This window comes from Rattus rattus, chromosome 1, assembly GCF_011064425.1.
Source record: "Rattus rattus isolate New Zealand chromosome 1, Rrattus_CSIRO_v1, whole genome shotgun sequence".
NCBI lineage: Eukaryota > Metazoa > Chordata > Mammalia > Rodentia > Muridae > Rattus > Rattus rattus.
Genome location: NC_046154.1, coordinates 186,453,603 through 186,472,336, shown reverse-complemented (window position 1 = coordinate 186,472,336; position 18,734 = coordinate 186,453,603). Strand labels below are relative to the sequence as shown.

Below are 18,734 nucleotides of genomic sequence, written 5' to 3'. Positions count from 1 at the left end.
GAAGTGTGACCTTGTTGGTGGAAGTATGTCATTGGAGGTGGGCCTTGAGATATTTGAAGCCAGCTCTTCCTCTCTCTTGTGGGGCAGTTCAAGATGCTCTCAGCATCCCGCTTTGGTGACAGAAACCCTCTGAAACTATAAGCAAAACCCCTCTTCTACAAGTCGCCTTGGTCATTGTATTTTGGCACAGCAAGAGAAAAATAATTAATAATACATATCAAATTTCTGAGAATGACAAAGCAAACAAGCAAAGAACACAAAATACCAAAACCAGACAAGCATATCAGCAGAACTAGTACTGTGAGGACCTGTACACACCTGCGTCTCTCCCTGACCTCTGATGTGGAGGAAAGAGTGCCAGCAGTAGTTGTGGTCAGGGCTGTGGTAGAAGAAGCTGCAGCACTTACAACAGTTGGAGCAACAGGAATGGTCGCTGTGGTAGGAGCACTGTCCTTCTCTTTCTCAGTACTATCCTCAGCCCACAAACGATTTGAGGTACTATAGCATCATAAGCAGCAACACAAAAAGAGAAAAGGAAAACAGCTAAACAATGAAAGCAATTTCTAGAAGCTGAAAACATGTGACCACAGGGATGGATTTTTTAAAAACACAAGATTAGTAATCAAACAGCTCATACAGAGCTGCCAAAGAAAGAAATTTTTATTTTAAGCAATATGATTTAAGACCTTAAGATTTTTTTCCCCAGACATGCATAACTGCTTGTTTTTTTGGAACCAATTTTTGCTTAAGAGCAATTTCAACATGGTAAATAAAAAAATCCAGAGCCCACATTTGTCTACACAACGATGCATGCACGCACATAAGCACACAGTAGACCTGAACACAGAATGTCTCTGTGACTTACCTGCTCTGTGTGCCTGCTGGGGAGGAACCCGGGGGAGTCTTTGCAGTAGTGCTTGTGCTGGAAAGGAAGCTTTTCTGAAGCCCAGCTGCAGAGGTAACTGTTGGTGTTGATGTGGTGCTTGGAACACTACAACTAATCAAATCATCTTGTCTTCTACCAAAGGAGCAACTAAAGGAAAGAGGCATTCTATATAGGACGTGTCTGTCTGTGTGTTCTATATTCACTATCTTAGATACCACACAACTGCACACAGCAGGAAACAAAACTGTGTTCTTAATGCCACCAGCTCTAGCACCAAGAGCTGGATCTACAACTTGCTACAGTATAGATTAATTTTACTAATTTGGTAGTGTAGAATTTTATGCCTCCTCCTCCCAAAGCCTTCAATAACAATCAACACTGAACATTTTCAGAATATGCTAGACCATAAATGGTCATGCCAGGCTGGTCCTAACAAAAAATGTGGAGTGGATTCATTCAAGGAAGTAAGGCTTATGGCCATACTGAGGAAAAGTTTTTAGCAATGGGTTAACTCCTCAGGAGTGACCCATGTCTATAGTGTGTGTGTGTTTATATCTTACTCTTCTTGCTTTCTGCAGAGAACCAAAGTAGATGTTTCCTAGTCTCTAGTATAAAACCACCAAGATTCTAAATAGATAAGCTTTCATAGCTCTGAGTTCTAGCTCAGACAAATGTTTCAGATCATAGACAACAGCTAAATCAATTATGACAATAACCCATTTTAGATGATTTAGTCAATCATAAGTTCCTTTAAAAGTGTTGAAAGACATTTCATAATATATCAAGTTTAATTAAATATATATGCAGAGGATAAGTTAGAGTAAATCCCCACTATCTTTATATTACTGTGTCTCTAAATTAAATTTAACACAAAAAAGATATAATAGTTTAAAAAATTTGCATAACTGATATTATAAGAACATAGAGAAGCTTATAAAGTACATCATACCTTCTATGGTAAGTAGATCCTTCATTGATTGAACTATTTTTTTTAAGATCATCTTCCCATTTTCTTCTTGTGTAAGAACTACTTGTTCGCAAATTTGAAGACTCTCTGTGAAAACAACAGCCTTCAGATTCTGGTAGTTAACTTTAGAAGAAGGTTAAGAAAGGTACATACTAGTGAACAGGAGTAGATATGAGTAAAATCTCAGGAAAACTTTGGGATGTTTACTAAAAAGTGGGAGTAACTTTAGTTCTAAGAGTCAGTATATAACCCTAAATAAAAGCATTTACAAGCATATTATTTATTTTTTTTTTCTTTTTTCTTTTTCGGAGCTGGGGACCGAACCCAGGGCCTTGCGCGTGCTAGGCAAGCGCTCTACCACTGAGCTAAATCCCCAACCCAAGCATATTATTTATAAGACAAAATACTGTGATTCACAGCATGAGACATGTGACATACTGACAAAAATAATGCTGAGAACATATACAATACATAAAATGTTAGGTGAAAAAATGGAAGACATATAATTAGATGATAAAGCATGACTACAAATATAATAAAAAATTCTCTAACACTGAAGACTAAAACCTGACAGTGACCACACATAGCATTTCCCCTTTTCTTTTCTTTCTTTGTTTTGTTTGTTTGCTTGTTTTTTCAAGACAGGGTTTCTCTGTGTAGCCCTGGCTGTCCTAGAACCCAGAGAGCTCCACCTGCTTCTGTCTCCTGAGTGCTGGGACTAAAGACACGTGCTGCTACTGTGATTTGGCTGCCCCTCTTTTCTAGGTATCAGAACCTATTAGTGTGTCGTCTGGTTTTGCAACTCTCTTTCTCTGGCTCAGCGGCAGCGATGCTTTCTTTACCATTTACACTAAACCTGCACGTTCTCGTCCCTCAGGACTGTGTAATTAGTGTTCTGTCGGGATGCTGGACAGTCTTCTCTCTCCCTGGAAGCCCGCCCTACATCCTTACAGTCCTCACATAGTAACACCAATGCTGGCACTGCAGACTCTGCAGGACGAACACAGGTGCCCTGTTGCACTCACCTGTTTTCCTTCTCTTCAATGTCAGACGTACTGCCTAGTCGCCTTGGGATTGTAGGGGCGACATATGCAAGTCTTGTTCCTTTATTGTCTTTCTCCTGACAACAGGAAAAGTCATGAATGAAAAAAGTTGTGATATGAAAAATATGAAGAAAAGGTTTTTAATGACATAAACGTATATGACTGCACGCTTACTGGGCAGTGTTTTCCTAGTTTAGGTCTTGAACGTTAATACTCAGATAAATGAATGAGGTCCTACAAAAGCAATGATGAATAGCCAGCTCAACCAGTTCTCTTTTCAATCTCCTTAGGCTAAAATTAGAAAATAATTTACTCAATGAAAGGAAGAAAAATCCTATATTAATGACTTTTTCTAAGACTTTTATAATGCTAAAATAATAATTTTTTTTTTTTCCGGAGCTGGGGACCGAACCCAGGGCCTACCACTGAGCTAAATCCCCAACCCCTAAAATAATAATTTAACATACACTTATTTCTCTTGAAGATAGAAGGTTCAAATATAGTTCAACAAGGCGTCACTTAGGTATACAAGCTGTTTACAACTAGGACAATGCATACTTTATATTAAGATATTCTAAACAAACATAATCTAAGTCATATTACTTCGATATGTGGTTGAAAGTATGTACCCTTAGCAACACTGCCACGCTGGAAAGAGGGCAATAAAGTTATAAGAAAGCAAAAACATTAATGTGAGTGAAAAAGAAACTTCATATTAGAATGTCTAATACAAGGTAACACTTAAGAGAAAGAAAACTGTATTAAAAAAAACTTAGCAGGTCCAATCACAGACAATTCAGGAAGACCAACTTTTTTTAAACATTTATTTATTTTATGTATGTGAGCACACTGTAGCTGTCTTCAGACACACCAGAAGAGGGCATCAGATCTCATTACAGATGGCTGTGAGCCACCATGTGGTTGCTGGGATTTGAACTCAGGACCTCTGGAAGAACAGTCAGTGCTCTTAACCGCTGAGCCATCTCTCCAGCCCAAGGAAGAACAATTTGATTGCACCCATCTGATGTAATACAAGCATGTGTCTTTCAAGCACTCATTAAGAGAAAGACACCTTGGTAAGATAAAATGCTGCCCTGGCAAAATAATGACCGGATTTAACCTAATCAAGCTTTTGCACTCCCTTACCTCTGGGAAACTTATTCAATAATAAACAAAACAAGCCTTACCATATTCCTTACTACATTCTAGTCATAGAGCATGATTTGAGGGCTGGAGAGATGGCTCAGTGCTAAGCACACTCGACGCTCCTACAGAGGAGCCGGACTTGGTTCCCAGCACCCACACGGTGGACCCACAACTGTCTGCCACTGCAGTCCCAGGAGATCCGACATCCTCTTCTGATCTGTGAGTGTCAGGCACTCATGTGGTGCACATCCACACACACACAGGTAAAACACTCATATCCATCAAATAAATAAATAAATCTAAAAATATATTAACAAGTTTTAAAAGCTTAGTATTCTCCCCAAATTTCTTGTTTTAAGCAAACACAACTGCTCTTCCAGACACTCACTGACAAGACACGGACATTCTACATTAGACAGTTGTTGAGTTAAGGTGACATCTAGGATCTAATGGTGCTAACTAGAACATCTATCAAATCTGCAGACTTTACGTTCCTAGAAAAGCAGTTAAGCTTTGTTGCAACCAGATTATAAAACAAATTACCTTTTCTTTATTATCCAAAGAGGACGAGAGTCTGGGACTCGAAGCTGAACGTATCACGCCTGCAGTGTCTTTCTCCTTCTGAGCTTCTTTAGATGCAGTGATCTCAGCCAGGGCACCATAACTGCCAGTCTTTCTAAGTCCTAACCTCCAGGATGCAGGAGATTCATCTTTTCTTTCTTCTTCTTTGGGAGAAATTTTTGTAGTTGATGTAGGAAACTTCATATTTCATAAAAGACAAAAACAAGTTATCAAAACCAATCATTCCTTAATTTGGAAATAATTTATAGATAATGTCTAAAATTTTAAGTGAAAGTTTCAGGAGAAAACACATTTACTAAGGTTAATGTCGTAAGGCAAAAATATAAAAAATCTAAACCTTAAAGAGTAAATAGACTGCCTTTCTAGAGGTTAGCTTTATAAACACACACTACACACTTCATATCACACAGAAAATTATGATGCAGATACTGAGGGAAACATGAACACACTGTAAGGACTTAAAACATGCATCTCTGGAACCAACACTCATGTGAAGCTTGTTATGTCGGAACCCAGTATACACTCTTGCACATAGAAATGCCTCACCATGGATTTTTCGCCCTTACTGGGCACCAGCACAATGCCAGTTTTGCGCAAGCCCTGCCTCCATGATGCAGGATCTACTGACTCCACAGGCATGAGAGAAGCAATGAAATCAAACTAAAGCCAATTAAAATAAGACAGGTCAAGAGATACAGATTGAAAACAGAAAAGTGAGGTTAAAAGAAAAAAAAAAATCAACCACACTTTTTTCCTATATTTTAACTTTATAGTAAACTAATGTCCAGTAACTGTGCAATGGCCTAACCTTTGAAAGCCACTAAAACAAGTCCTAGTTTCATCAAGAGGTAATTGAGAAGAATCTAATAAAGAAAACCCTAACCCAGTTAATGGTACACAGAGCAATACAGCATGTGAGTGAAAAATTACTACATGTGAATTTTGTTTTCAGTGATTAAGACATCGTAGGTGAAAATTTACTGTTAAATTTTTCTAATAAATATTAATTTTCATATTTTAGTTAACATTTTTATGCATAAATACTCTACTTTCCGGGTTTTTAGCAATATATTAGTTCTTCGTAAAATACATTAGCTATTATCCTTAAATAATTCACTTTATCAACGTTACCTTTCAATTCCAGAACTTTAATGTTCAATGCGTAGAGAGACTATATATATCAACTTAATATAACAAGGTATTGCTAATTAAAAAGAAAAGTCTTTTGCACGCAGGTCAAAATCTGCTAAACCTGCAGGTTACCAGAACTTCAGGTGCAGTGCCTTGGTGCTAGGAGACTGTTTCTTTACAATACGTTTGGTAATTGCAATTAATTTTCAACAACAGTCTCCTTAGTTCCCACATCTCCAACTGCATACTGAATTATTTCAGAATGTCAAACAAAGTAACAAGAATCCTACATAAGGTGCCATGATCTTACTGTAAATACTAGTGAATGAAAACAGAGTAGCTAGCTAGCTCTGTCCTCCCAGGTTTCTTTTTCCAAATGGTGTTGGTGTCGCAGTGCACACTGAGGCTGGCTTTGGCTAGCAGTCCTTCTCTGCCTCTCTGCTGCTGGATTACAGGAGTGTGCGCTATTATGCTTGGCCACAAATAGCTGTCCATATTGGCAACACTCATGCACACCAAGCTATACTTTGGGCTTTGTAAAACACAGATCATAAGTGAATGAACATGCTTATGTTCTAATAAAAGCTTATTTAGGGGCAATGAAACTTGTCAGAAAGTAGCATATTATGTATTTTCCCCCAGTATCTAAAAATGTTAAAAACATTCTTTGCTTGTTTGCTATGTAAAAGTAGGTATATTTTGTGAGCCCCTGCTCCAACTGCATCTCCTGCAAAATGAAATGTTTTTCTACTGTGACATAGCAAACAGACAACAGGTAACATTTACTTGTATAGCAGAGGCTAACATGTAAAAAATGTCTGCTCCTGTCTAGCTCTAAGCTAAGTTCTCATGACTTTGTATGAGTTATCTTAATGTAACACTATATGCACACAATGAAATACTATTGCACTTTTAGACTTGACTCAATTAAAAATGATATTGCTATATTTTAGCAGCTGATAAATTCCCATTTTTGATAAAGCCCCATTTTATATATTAAGGATTTAGATTCAAGTACTGGTTCAGATATGTAAAAGTAACTTTCTTGCTTTTACATCAGGACACCATATCTACACTTTCTTACCTTTCTTTCTGGCAAACAACCTGAATTTGCTTTCTCTTTCAGCTCAAGTACTCGAAGTCTGTTCCTCATATGCTACCTTTCTTTTTCTGCCAAGGATTGAGAGTAGTTTTTTCTTTTAAGCTAAATATTAAATTTATTAGACTTATTCTAAAATTTCCTACTCTAGTCCAGTCCTTAAATTACTAGACTTAAATTTATTAATTTAAAATCTATTTAGGTTCGTACGCACGTATGTACATATCTAATGTGTGGATGTACATGTGTGCTGTGGCATATGTGGAGGTCAGAGAACAACCTTGGGAGTTTAGTTTTCTCCTTCTATCCTCCCTGATTGCAGGACTGAACTCAGGCTACAGGTTTAATGGCATTTAATGGCACCCAGTCATCTTGCTAGCCCTAGACTTAAATTTTATTTACCTATAGAATCGACTATTAAAAGCTGCATTTGGACCTTGTAACTTAACATGTATCAATCATATATGTTTCCTTCCAAACGTTATCAGCTCTCTATTTCTAGCAACATATTATTTCCTTAATGTCCTGTGTGTTTAAAATTCTGCAGGCATGTTAAAGTTCTTTTGTCATCCTCTTCTATTGGTAAGTCAGGGACCATGACTCTCAATGTCTGCCTGTGTTTTAAAGGCTCAAAGCTATATCTCTATTTATATACCTGCGGGCAATTTTTCCTCAGGATCTCATCCTTATCACATGTACTCATGCATTAACCGCCAGCGTAGCATTATACAGAGAATTAACTTCCACAGCACTGTTCACACATTTCCTGTGATCTCTTAGGAGTAAATAAGTTATAAGGCCATTCCATCGTTTTCTGGCCTATACTGCCACGACACTAAACCTATCAGTTTTTTTCCCTATTAGATACCATGCCTGCATAATCACTGATTTTCTTGTCGAGTTATGCAAACTTGATGGCAAGGCGCTGGCTATCCATCCCTTAATCTATTGCAAATGCTCTCATTACATTACTTCATACTGAATGCAATTTCCTCACCTTCACACTGCTCTCTATGCCAGGACATTATGGCGTATGGTATATAGCCAATAAATCAGTCTTCATACAATTACTGTTCTGCTTAGCAAACGACGTGGTCAGTGACAACCAACTCTGAGCAAATTGAATCTTCACTAGCTAGTAGACAAACAGTTTACACTTAGGGGACATTGTGAGCTGTTGGAATCCTAGCAATACTTACTCTGACTGGAGAAAAATCCCATAGATTTATTATCGACTAAAAATTTAAGGTCGAAAAATTAAGCTGATGAATTCTTTGTTGTTGTTTAATTTGTGTGTGTGTGTGTGTGTGTGTGTGTGTGTGTGTGTGTGTGTGTGTGTGTGTGTGTTGAGAGTGAAATACTGAGCATCACACACACTGAGAAGAGTCTGTTGTTAAACTGTATTCCTAGATCAAGCTGATGGTTTCAATCATAACATCCCCACAGATTATCAGCTTGGCATTATTCATATGTTTTTTCTCTTTTAGTTCATATATATATATATATATATATGTATGTATATACATATATATATGTGTATGTATATATATATGTATATATATATATGTTATATCATACTGTAAGATTCTTCTATCAGCAAAAATAATTCAGATTTTGAGTACTAATATCTTTAGTTTTGACAAAACTGGTTATAAAAGCTTAAGAATTTGAACTCAAAGTATATATGATCTTCAAGGAAGTCACATGATGGTTAAAATCTGAGAACAGATATTTTCCAAATACACAAATTATGGAAGTAGATGTGTGTGCTTAGTTCAGTTTACTATAGAATCAAGACTAAGATTTGAACTAAGCTTTTCTTTGCAGGAATGATAATATTATTCCATCAAGCTAACACAGATACCAACTCCTTTGAGCTGTGACTAGGTGTCAGCTGAGAAGTGATCTAAGTCTAAGGCTATGTATGCTTGCAAAGAAGAAAACGAAACACAAGAAGTCCATGCAACGGCTTTTACATCTTTATGAAAGGAACTGCTGAGTCAAATTACCAAAGAGAGAGCCCAGATGTTAGATGGGGCTTATGAGAACTTGAAATAAACCTATGATCTTAATAGACAATAAATCAAGAGCTAAACGAAAGGAACACAAATTTAGTATTTACGAAAAGAGTACATGACAGTTCTAGAAGTAAAATAGAATGTAAATATAGTTCAGATAAACTTTGCTAGTACTGGTAACCTGACAAATGTCTTCAAAATGCTTACAACAGTTTAAGAGCATTTCCTATCAAGCATATGTAATTACAGTCATAAGAACATGAGTTGTAGAACAGTAAAGGAAAGAAGTCATTTCTATAGCTTTCTGATGTTCAAACTATGCATCAGTGACATCCATATATTTCTAGCACTGAAAATTTATGTTTTTTTTTTCCTTAGGTTTTTCTTAGGTTGAGCTTTATTTTATTTTTTGTAGTACAGGGGACTGAACCCAGGGTTTCATGAATCCTGGACAAATACTCTATTACTGAATTACACTTCCATATCTCAGAGTTGTAGAAGAGAGTTTTACTTACTCTGCAGGTTAAAAAAAAAAACAACTCCTATATATACAATTAAAAAAATTAAAACCACATTTTAACCAAGTTGCACACGACAATACTGAGTAGAAACACAGTGAGGAATTAAAGTCAGTCTCAAATCCCTTCAACCCAAACACTGTTAGATTTGCAACAGACAGGTACAACAACTAAGCACCATGTCTGATTTTTACAGGACATGTGGATTGAAAACACAGATAGCAATAAAAGATACCACCTGAAGCAAAATCTGGAAAACTTGTGCAATACATATACATATTAGTTAGCATAAATTAAATTACTATTACGTAGATTAAACAGTCTATACTATATCAACGTTAACTCTCTTAAGCCTGATTATTTTACTGTGGAAGGGAAGTACAATGCATTTGTACCTAGGAGATACACACTGACAGAATCAGGATGAGGTTTAATGGTGTCTGCGATACATTTTTAAACGTTCTGGAGAAAAACAATGTCTACATATTGAAAGGCACAAGAGAGCTCACTAGAGGTGATCAGGCTGCAGAGAGACCTTTGTGAGGAGACTGGAAGGTTAGGAAAGCAAAGCAAAAGGCTCTCCATGACTGCGCTTCAGAAGAGCAGCGCAGCTCTGGGAAAACCCAGCTCTGCTGTAGAATGGAGGGGATGGAGGAAACAAAGTCAGCAATTGGGATTATCTTCACCTCTGTATGCTCTGCCTCTCCACCAACTTGTACATTAGTAATTTTATTTATCTTTGTTCTGTTTGGTAAGAAAGACAGCAATTTGCCCAAAGTGAAAACAGCTAACACGGAGAGAGGCCTGGTGCTCTGACACACTTTTACTGGGTCTCACAGAGGCATGCCAGGCGCCTTGTACAAGATGGAAAATGAAATCTAGATTATGGCTTTTCGCCTAGCTTGGGCCCCCACTGACTTTCCATGCTGTACTTTCTGGGGTGAGAAATTACCAGTATACACGTCTGGTTAAAAGAGACAAAGCATACAAAACTTAAGTGTCTCAAAAGATAATGGAACTAAAAATGTCCACTGTAACCACCAATCTTAATATTATAGAGAAGCTTTGGATTTCCTGCCATACTTTAATTAATAACTAACATTTGTTAACAATTCATTATAATATCAAATTACTATCAATTGTAAAAGGCAAAAAAAGACACTATACCATGGTTCAGAGAAAGTTACAAATCAAGAGCAGAAAATATGGTATGTTTTGAGGACAACTATAAACACTGAGAACTATTTTCACCAGTTAGTGCAAATGGTACTTAAGCAGACCACGGGGAGGTTTACTAACAGTTCTGGCTTACCTTTTTAACAGGTGATGTAGGGGTCCCCTGGTTGGAAGAAGGTGTTGTCACAGCGGCAGGGGCTGCCTGAGTGCTGGCAGTGTGAGCGTTAGTTACAGAAGCTATGGGTTTTGTCTTATCTATTCAAAACAAAACACAGTTACCAGTTAGGACTCTACAAGAATTTGGCTTCTGTGGCTCCTTCCTTATTACTTCTTGCAAACATATTTTTTAAAAAAAAATTACTTGTTTGAGTATATGTTCATACGTGCAGAGGCCCAAAGCCAACATCATGCAAAGTGTCTCTGCGAACCTGAAGCCTGCTAATTGCAGCTGGTCTCGCTGGCTGGTCTGCCTAGGGATCTGACTGCCTCCAAAGACTGCATCCCACGTACCCGCCATGCCTGCCTGGCTTCTCTACTATGGGTGTGGAGCTCTAAATCCCAGTACTCTCACTTTTATCTGCTGAGTCTTTTTCTAGCCCAACTGGTAGAATTTAAAAGGAGTTTTTAGAAATCTGTCTCTAAGTATGCTCCATTTTTATAACTAAAAACTAAAAACAAAACAGAATCCAAAAGCTATTTGAGAACGAAGGGTACAGATAGAACCTAACTTCTGTAACTCTTGAAACTACAGGACGAATCTTAACTCACATTTCAATTTTGAATACTTATCAATATAAATAAAAATCCTACAATAACCATGAATTTTCTAAGTACTCAGTAAATAACTTGTTGAAGACCATTATTCTAAGAAATCTAAAAAAATATTTCTGGCAACAATTAACTTACAGTCATGTCAATATGTCTAAATGTTCCAGAGAACTTTCTTGCTCCTAAGAAATCTGAAGTTAAATATGAACAATTTCATCTTTCTAGATATAATCTACTTTAATAGGGTGTTATTACAAAAGAATACCCATTGTCCCTATATTTCCAGCACTGTTGTAGGCACTGGAGATAAATCAAGCAGTGAAAAAACATGTCAACTATTTTAACTGCATCAAGTTTCCACTCTAGAACAAATAATAAACTCAGTACAACCATTCAGCTCATTAAGTAAATACTATCAATATTATGACTTCTGTATTACAGTATAGTTGTTACATATTACTTGAGTATATTATACACAATCTAAAAATTTATTTAAAAACCCTCAAAATTGCCTTTTTGGAAGGAAGAAAAGAAAAGCCAAGATACATGTTAAAGAAAACTGTATATAGATAGTATTTATTTTTACTAAAAGAAAAATTTGAAGTATGATTGAGCTTCAGTAGCTATTACACCTGAAATCTTAGAATGAGAGTGTTTGTTGTATTATATACTTAGAAGTATCTTCAACTGTTTTAAAACAAACAAATTACTCCATAGCCTCTCAGGAAAGTAACTTGTTGCAGCAGCCCTCTCCTCCTCTCCTTGACCGTTTCTTACGGAGAATGTGGGGAGTTCAGATAGAGGTAGCCTTTTAGGCTAGTCAATCACAATAATCAGTAGATGTGTTCTTCAGCTGCTGGGAGACCCCGGAAACTATCTGCGCCCTCCGATAGGAGTCCTAGGACATTCTGATCAGCCTCTGCACCTTCTTCAAATCTAAACAACGGCAAGGTGAGCCCCAGCCTCCCAACAAGTAGACAGCATAAACTTACAGGTCACCAGTATAGACTCAACAGATACTAAGTAGCAAATCTGTACCAAAGCATAAAACAGAAGCCTATCCTTACCTTACTTCAAACTACAAGAACAGTACAATTACAACTAGTGCACTCTTCCAGTCTTACCTGTCTCCGCTTCGGACTCGGAGTCATCCTCCTCGTCCTCCTCACTGGAGCAGCTGGACTCATCCTTCTTGCCTTCCTCCTCCTCATCAGCCTTTTCTTGCTCCAGAGACTCGATTCGAGATGCATTTTTCTCTGGCTCAATAATCAACGTTTCCTTGCTATGAAAGGAAAACACTGATTTAAAACATGAACAGTTGAAATACATTACTATTTTCCCTCAGACCCAAAACAGTAGTTCCAGTGGCCATTGTGTTAACCCATTCATAACAGTAATGAATCCTGCTTATAACTTACTTTTTAAAAGTCTTCTGTGGTTGATTATTTTCCATATTTGCTGTTGATTCAATCAGTGGAGATTTCTTATCCCGCTTTTCACTATGGAGCTTCACCCACAATTATGTAAAGGAAAAAGAAGGGTAACAGGAATTAGCAAAGTACAAAGCATAAAGAGAACAAAGTTTTAAAACCTGACATTAGAAAAAGATCTCAATTTTAGCTGCAAATGAAAAGCTTAAAAAACACTTGGCAATTTAGAAACAACAACACAATCCAGTAATTCTAACCAACAATAAAAAAAAATGCAACTCCTTTAACTTCAGTTTACAAAGCAATCAGGGCCCACTATCTACTTACAGTGGTTGCTGATAGTGACTTACATGGAGTCTGTTTCCTAGCAATGAAACTCCTTATTTCTTTGGGCCTGCTATTATAAACTCAGAGTTTACTCTAACACCTTTAAGCATGTTGTCTTAGGAAATTAGAAAAACATGCTATAAATACTCAGTTTTTAAAAAGTAAGACAGAAATAGGCAACCAACATATGAGCGACCTACCACTACCACCCCATAGACAAGCCCCCTGTCATTTTGTTTGATTACTAAGAGTAAGAAGTAAGAAACATCACCAGAACATTGCAACTGCTTGAAATGCAAAGCTATGGAGAATTCATTAATGAAAACATTTTTAGCAATTAAACATACCAGATTTTGTTTTTTTTGCAACTCCTCTAGATATCCCAAAATGTCTTCATCTGCTACATCAAAGGCTGTTTGGCCCTAGACAGGAAATGAGAAGTAGTAACAGTAAAAGTCAGTATATCATAAAATGACATAAACAATTCTTACTAATTACACAGATAACACAGTGTGTGTGTACACTCACACATTTGTGTTTATGTAGGTATATGTGTATGTGTGTGAGCATACATGAAGAGGTTCACATCTGTCTCAATCTCTGTCTTACAGACAGGGTCTCCTGTAGGCCTGGAGCTCACCAAGTAAGCTACGTGAGGCCAGTGAGCCCAGTGGACCCGCCCACCTCTGCAATAGCACTTTGCCACCCTCAAAAGAAGGCGCTTATTTTTTATTCTAGTCTACCATCTTCCCAGTTCTTCTAACCCACAGCAACCACTAACCTACCTTATATCTATGTTTGCTGATGAATACTTTACATGAATCAAACTGTACAATACCCTTTCAGACACTCTTTGCGATAGGCTTCTTTTACTTCCTCTGCTGTGAGACTCATCTATGTAATGACACATATGCCTACTTCACTCCCTTTACTGGAAAATACAATGCCGTGAATGCGCTCATTCTGCTCATCTAAGTCATCCATTTGCTTTGGTTTTGTGCCTAACATAAACGCTCTATGGTTTAAGAGCAGGACAGCTCCTGCAGAGAACCCAAGTTCCTTGCATTCACACTTGATGGCTGTTTGTAACTCAGTTCTATGGGGTCTGCTGCCCATAGCTTACACTCAAATGCACCCACTGAGCTGCACATACTCAGACACATGCACACAAATAACAGTAAAGAAGCACCGCCACGAACACTGCTGCACAGAATTGCTTTGTCTGCTTGCTTGTTTTGTTTGTGGGCAATTTCCATGTTCAAAGTGGAATGATGTGGTAACTAGGTTTCGAGGCCTTTTAACTTGATTATTTTCTAAAACTTGATTAAAGATGTGTGGATACATGCAGGCGTACATGCATGTGTGTGTGCATATGCAGTAGCCTCAAGTAATGCTTAGTTTTTAAAAATTACTTCAAAGGAACATTTAGCCATCTATTTTTATTCCCTGTGGTAGTAAAATTAATCCCTTTAAAATCTGCTTCCTCTAACCCAACCAGGGAAAAAGCTCAACAACTCTCTTGTCCCATTTCAGCCTTAGAAGCTGAGAATTAAATTGAGTTTAAAAAAAAAAAAAAACATATTATAAAACAACTGACTCAGAATTTTTTTTTTCTTTTTTTTTTTGGAGCTGGGGACCGAACCCAGGGCCTTGCGCTTGCTAAATCTGAGCTAAATCCCCAACCTCCCTGACTCAGAATTTTAATGTAGCATGTTAATTTCAGTTTTGGCATATTGTAGTTCTTGGACAATTAGTTCTAAAATTTTAGAAACTCTCTAGTCTAATGCAGCTTGTATTTAAAATCACGTTATTACAGACTCAAGATCATGCTCTGATGCTCAAATAACTCAAATTATTCCTTAAAAATTTACCAACTCTTACGACTAAAATACTATCATGAATTTTGAATTGCAATTACATTTTTGCAGCAGTTAAATGAAAAAGGGTTCTTTTAATTTCTCTTTTTTTAATAGTTAGAAACGGGTTCCCTTATTAACCTTTCTTTTCATTTTCTCCCTTCATTAATGGCTCAAACAGCAGCTGATCAAGAATGAAAACTCAATAGTAAAATGTGGGCGATAAACAAAAATTTCCAATTATATCTGCCCAGCTCCACCACCCAGCAACATGTACCAATCACATAGCCATGACTTTCCTGCAGGTTGTAAGACATTAAGACACTTAGTGAGGCTCTGAGTACGTTAAGGCTTGCCAGTGTCATCATGTGCCTTTGGCTTTACTACTGGAATACAAGCACAGGAGAGTGAGCAGCTCAGTCAGATAAAGCAGATGTGAAGAGCTAAGGACGCAGTGACGAGATACTGAAAAGTAGGTGCTCCTGTCAAATCCCAGGAACAGATCAAGCTGGTTGAAAATCAGTTCAATATACCTACTAATTAGCAAAGCACAGATCTATCAAGGACATGGCTTCAATCTACTTTATCAGCTCTGCATTTTTTTCCTCACATTTTAAAAGAAATGCTTTTGCAGACCTAATTTCCTTTATAGTCTTTGGTAGAACTACTAGTGAAGTTAGCTGGTACAAAAATTATGATTTTCATTGTTCTGTATAATTGACTAGAGAATGGGGAGGGGAGGATGCGACCTAGGTCTGTACTGCTGGAAGGAGGTTGGGTGGGGGGGTGTTGAGACCTAGGTCTGTATTGCTGGAGGGAGGTAGGGGGATGCAACCTAGGCCTGTACTGCTGGAACGTATAATCTGATTTCACAGCAAGAAAGAATGAGGTCAGGCAGAGTCATGACGGAAAACAAACACCTCTGCTCATTAGTGGCAGAAATACTTAAACCTGCACATCAAGCTAATAACTTATGTTCTCATCATTGTGCCTTGATAGAAATTCCAGTAAGTATTATCCTTGATACTAAAGGAGAAATAATAGGTACATTCTTGTAAAAATATTTTAATAAGCCAACAAAACAAAAGCTTTTATATTTAAAATCAATATTAAGAGCTAAAATGATAATTTATAGTTTGCAGAAAAGGTAAAAACTTGAAAAAAATTTCTATTTACTTTTTGAACATCAACTTCCATGTAGAAATTTTTATTGATTTTATAGAATTCATATATTTTCTATATTATTATTATTTTCACATATCATATTTTCCTTTTTAAAAAAAAAATCAATGTGTAGAGTTTGAACATGCATATGCATGTTGGCATGTATGGAAGCCCTAACCTTTGTTTTTGACTGTTAGTTAATTCACGTAAATACTCATAGTACTTTAAGAACATTTATTTCATGTTTTCAAAGGTTTGGTTAACAGAATACTAATGAAAGGGACCCTCTGAGATGACACTGACTGCTCTAACAGGGGAAACAAGCTCAAATTGCAGAACCCACATGGTGACTCACAACTATCTACAGCTCCAGTTTCAGAAGGTCCAATTACTTCTGGCCTCCTTGGGCTTTGTTCATATATGTGTACAGACATGCATGCAGCCAAACACCCACTCATATAAAGGTAATCCTTTTTTTTTTTCTTTTTTCTTTTTTTCGGAGCTGGGGACCGAACCCAGGGCCTTGCGCTTGCTAGGCAAGTGCTCTACCACTGAGCTAAATCCCCAACCCATAAAGATAATTCTTAAGAATGAAATAACACGGTAAATTCATATAGTAGGCTTACACAATTGGCACAGAATGAGCTGTTCTAATTAAACATAAGGTATGCCATATATGGGGTTCACCTCTGTAATCCTAGCACCAGAAAGTCTATGGTAGAAGAGAGGTCAGTTTGAACACATTGTGAGCTGAAGATAGTCTTGAACTATTATAGAAAGCACTTTCTCAAAAAGGAAAAGGTTCTGAAATTGGTGTCACATGCCTTTAATCCTAGGATTTGGGAGGCAGAGACAGACAGAGATATCTGAGTTCGAGGCAAGCCTGTCTACAGAGTGAGTTCCAGGATAGCCAGGGCTATGTAGAGACCCTGTTTAAAGTGGAGGAGGGGGAGGCAAACAGATACACCATGACACACTACTTTTCAGTGCAATCAGTGGAAACAGAGAAGACTGTTTAGCGAGTGGCCCAGTAGTTAAGAGTACTTGTTGCCTTTGCAGAGGATTTGACTTCCATTCCCAACAGCCACATGGCGGCTCACAACCATCTATGACTCCAGTTCCAGAAGATCTGACAGCATTTTTTGACCTGTGCAGGCACCAGGCATGTATGGGGTGCATACATATATATATAGGCAAAACATTTATATACATAAAATAAAAATCTAAAAAGAAAAAATTAAGCAAAACCAAAGAAACAGAGAAAACAGCTTAACTCACAAAGGAAAGTTGAGCAATTATTGGATTTAATAAAGAAACTTGAAAACTATGATTAAACACAGTAAAAAGCATTTAAAATTCTATCTTATGTCTATTATGTTTATGAAGTCCTACAATTTTAAAAGAAATTATATTTAGATAAAGGTTTGGATATTTTATAAAAGAAATATTTGTACAAATAAAAATAAACAGTGTAGAGAAACAGAAAACTGAAAGAAAGCCCCTCACAGTAAGGCTTTAAGGAAATTCAGCTTCTCAGAGCACACCCTTAAATGTGCACACACAGTCCCTGGGGACTGGTAAGAGGGTGGGACAGGGCAGAATATGAGACACAGGGATCTCAAAGTCATTTACAGAGCTATTAACAGGAATACAAGATAAAAATTCAAGATGACAGAAGAAGCTGCTCTAATACTAATAAGAAAACTCAAATTTATGAAAGAAGATTTTATTTTCCTGTCTCCTAGTGCATAATTATGAGTTATACCTAAGAAGATAAATATAGGCCAAAGGCAAAATTAAATAATTTTTCTCATACAGATTAAGTCTTACATATTTCTAAGGAGAACACTAATCCAGCCAGGGAAAAATAGTGTGTTCATAGTCAGAAGTTATATATTCTTTTTGGTAAACTATTTCAATTCATAAAACAACAATGATAACAACAAAACAAAAGAAAACAAAACAAAACAAAGCCCCCCAAACCTCCCTTCTAGTGTTCTCTGAAAGCCACTAGTGTCAAATAAACCAATTTTCAGTACTAGCAATGTGAGTGAACAGGTGTCCTGTAAGGATACTGGAAGAAAGCTGAAATGTAGACCAGAGTTGAGATGGTAACAGTCAGAACACATCCTTTAAGCTTTCAACTGTGAGTATATGAAGCCTGTTTACCGTCATGGAACAGGAGACTAACTAGCAATCCTGGTAAAAGAATACTATTTGAAAGGGAAAAGTGATCTAAAAAACTTGGTAACTTGATTCCATAAAAATGATGTATAGCATAGCAAATATTTCTTCCCTCATTTCCTTTATGCAATTAAGAATCATTAAGGAAATCATTTACTCATTGAATTTTTTTGTAAATGCTGAACCTCAATAATATTGTTTCACTATCCACTGTCACTTAACTACTGTGTGCAGGATAGTGAGATTACCATCAGCTTGGTGGGTGCTTGGGAGTTGAAGTGAAGGCCAGCTTTGTATGAGACCCTGTCTCAAAACCAACCAACCAACCAACCAACCAACCAACCAACCAACCAACCAACCAACCAACCAACCAACCAACCAACCAACCAACGAGCACAAGCCCTAAAGACTCTACCAAACAGAATCAGAAACACCCTGG

The 18,734-nt window shown here is 37.2% G+C and overlaps 1 protein-coding gene across 4 annotated transcripts in view; it reads right to left on the bottom strand.

Annotated features, from left to right (window-relative positions):
• The window catches only part of Ppp1r12a (protein phosphatase 1 regulatory subunit 12A), a 110,547-nt gene that overhangs the window by 25,812 nt on the left and 66,001 nt on the right, over nt 1–18,734 (bottom strand). For 2 of the 4 annotated variants that reach the window (XM_032912149.1, XM_032912174.1), the window contains 9 exons: nt 13,439–13,513; nt 12,753–12,841; nt 12,459–12,616; nt 10,703–10,821; nt 4,586–4,801; nt 2,879–2,973; nt 1,836–1,940; nt 866–1,033; nt 319–498 (listed from right to left, as the gene is read on the bottom strand). In XM_032912149.1, coding sequence (XP_032768040.1) covers nt 319–498; nt 866–1,033; nt 1,836–1,940; nt 2,879–2,973; nt 4,586–4,801; nt 10,703–10,821; nt 12,459–12,616; nt 12,753–12,841; nt 13,439–13,513 — 1,205 coding nt within the window. The remainder of the gene's footprint in view (nt 1–318; nt 499–865; nt 1,034–1,835; nt 1,941–2,878; nt 2,974–4,585; nt 4,802–10,702; nt 10,822–12,458; nt 12,617–12,752; nt 12,842–13,438; nt 13,514–18,734) is intronic. The other 2 variants (XM_032912156.1, XM_032912166.1) reach the window with 2 other exon arrangements.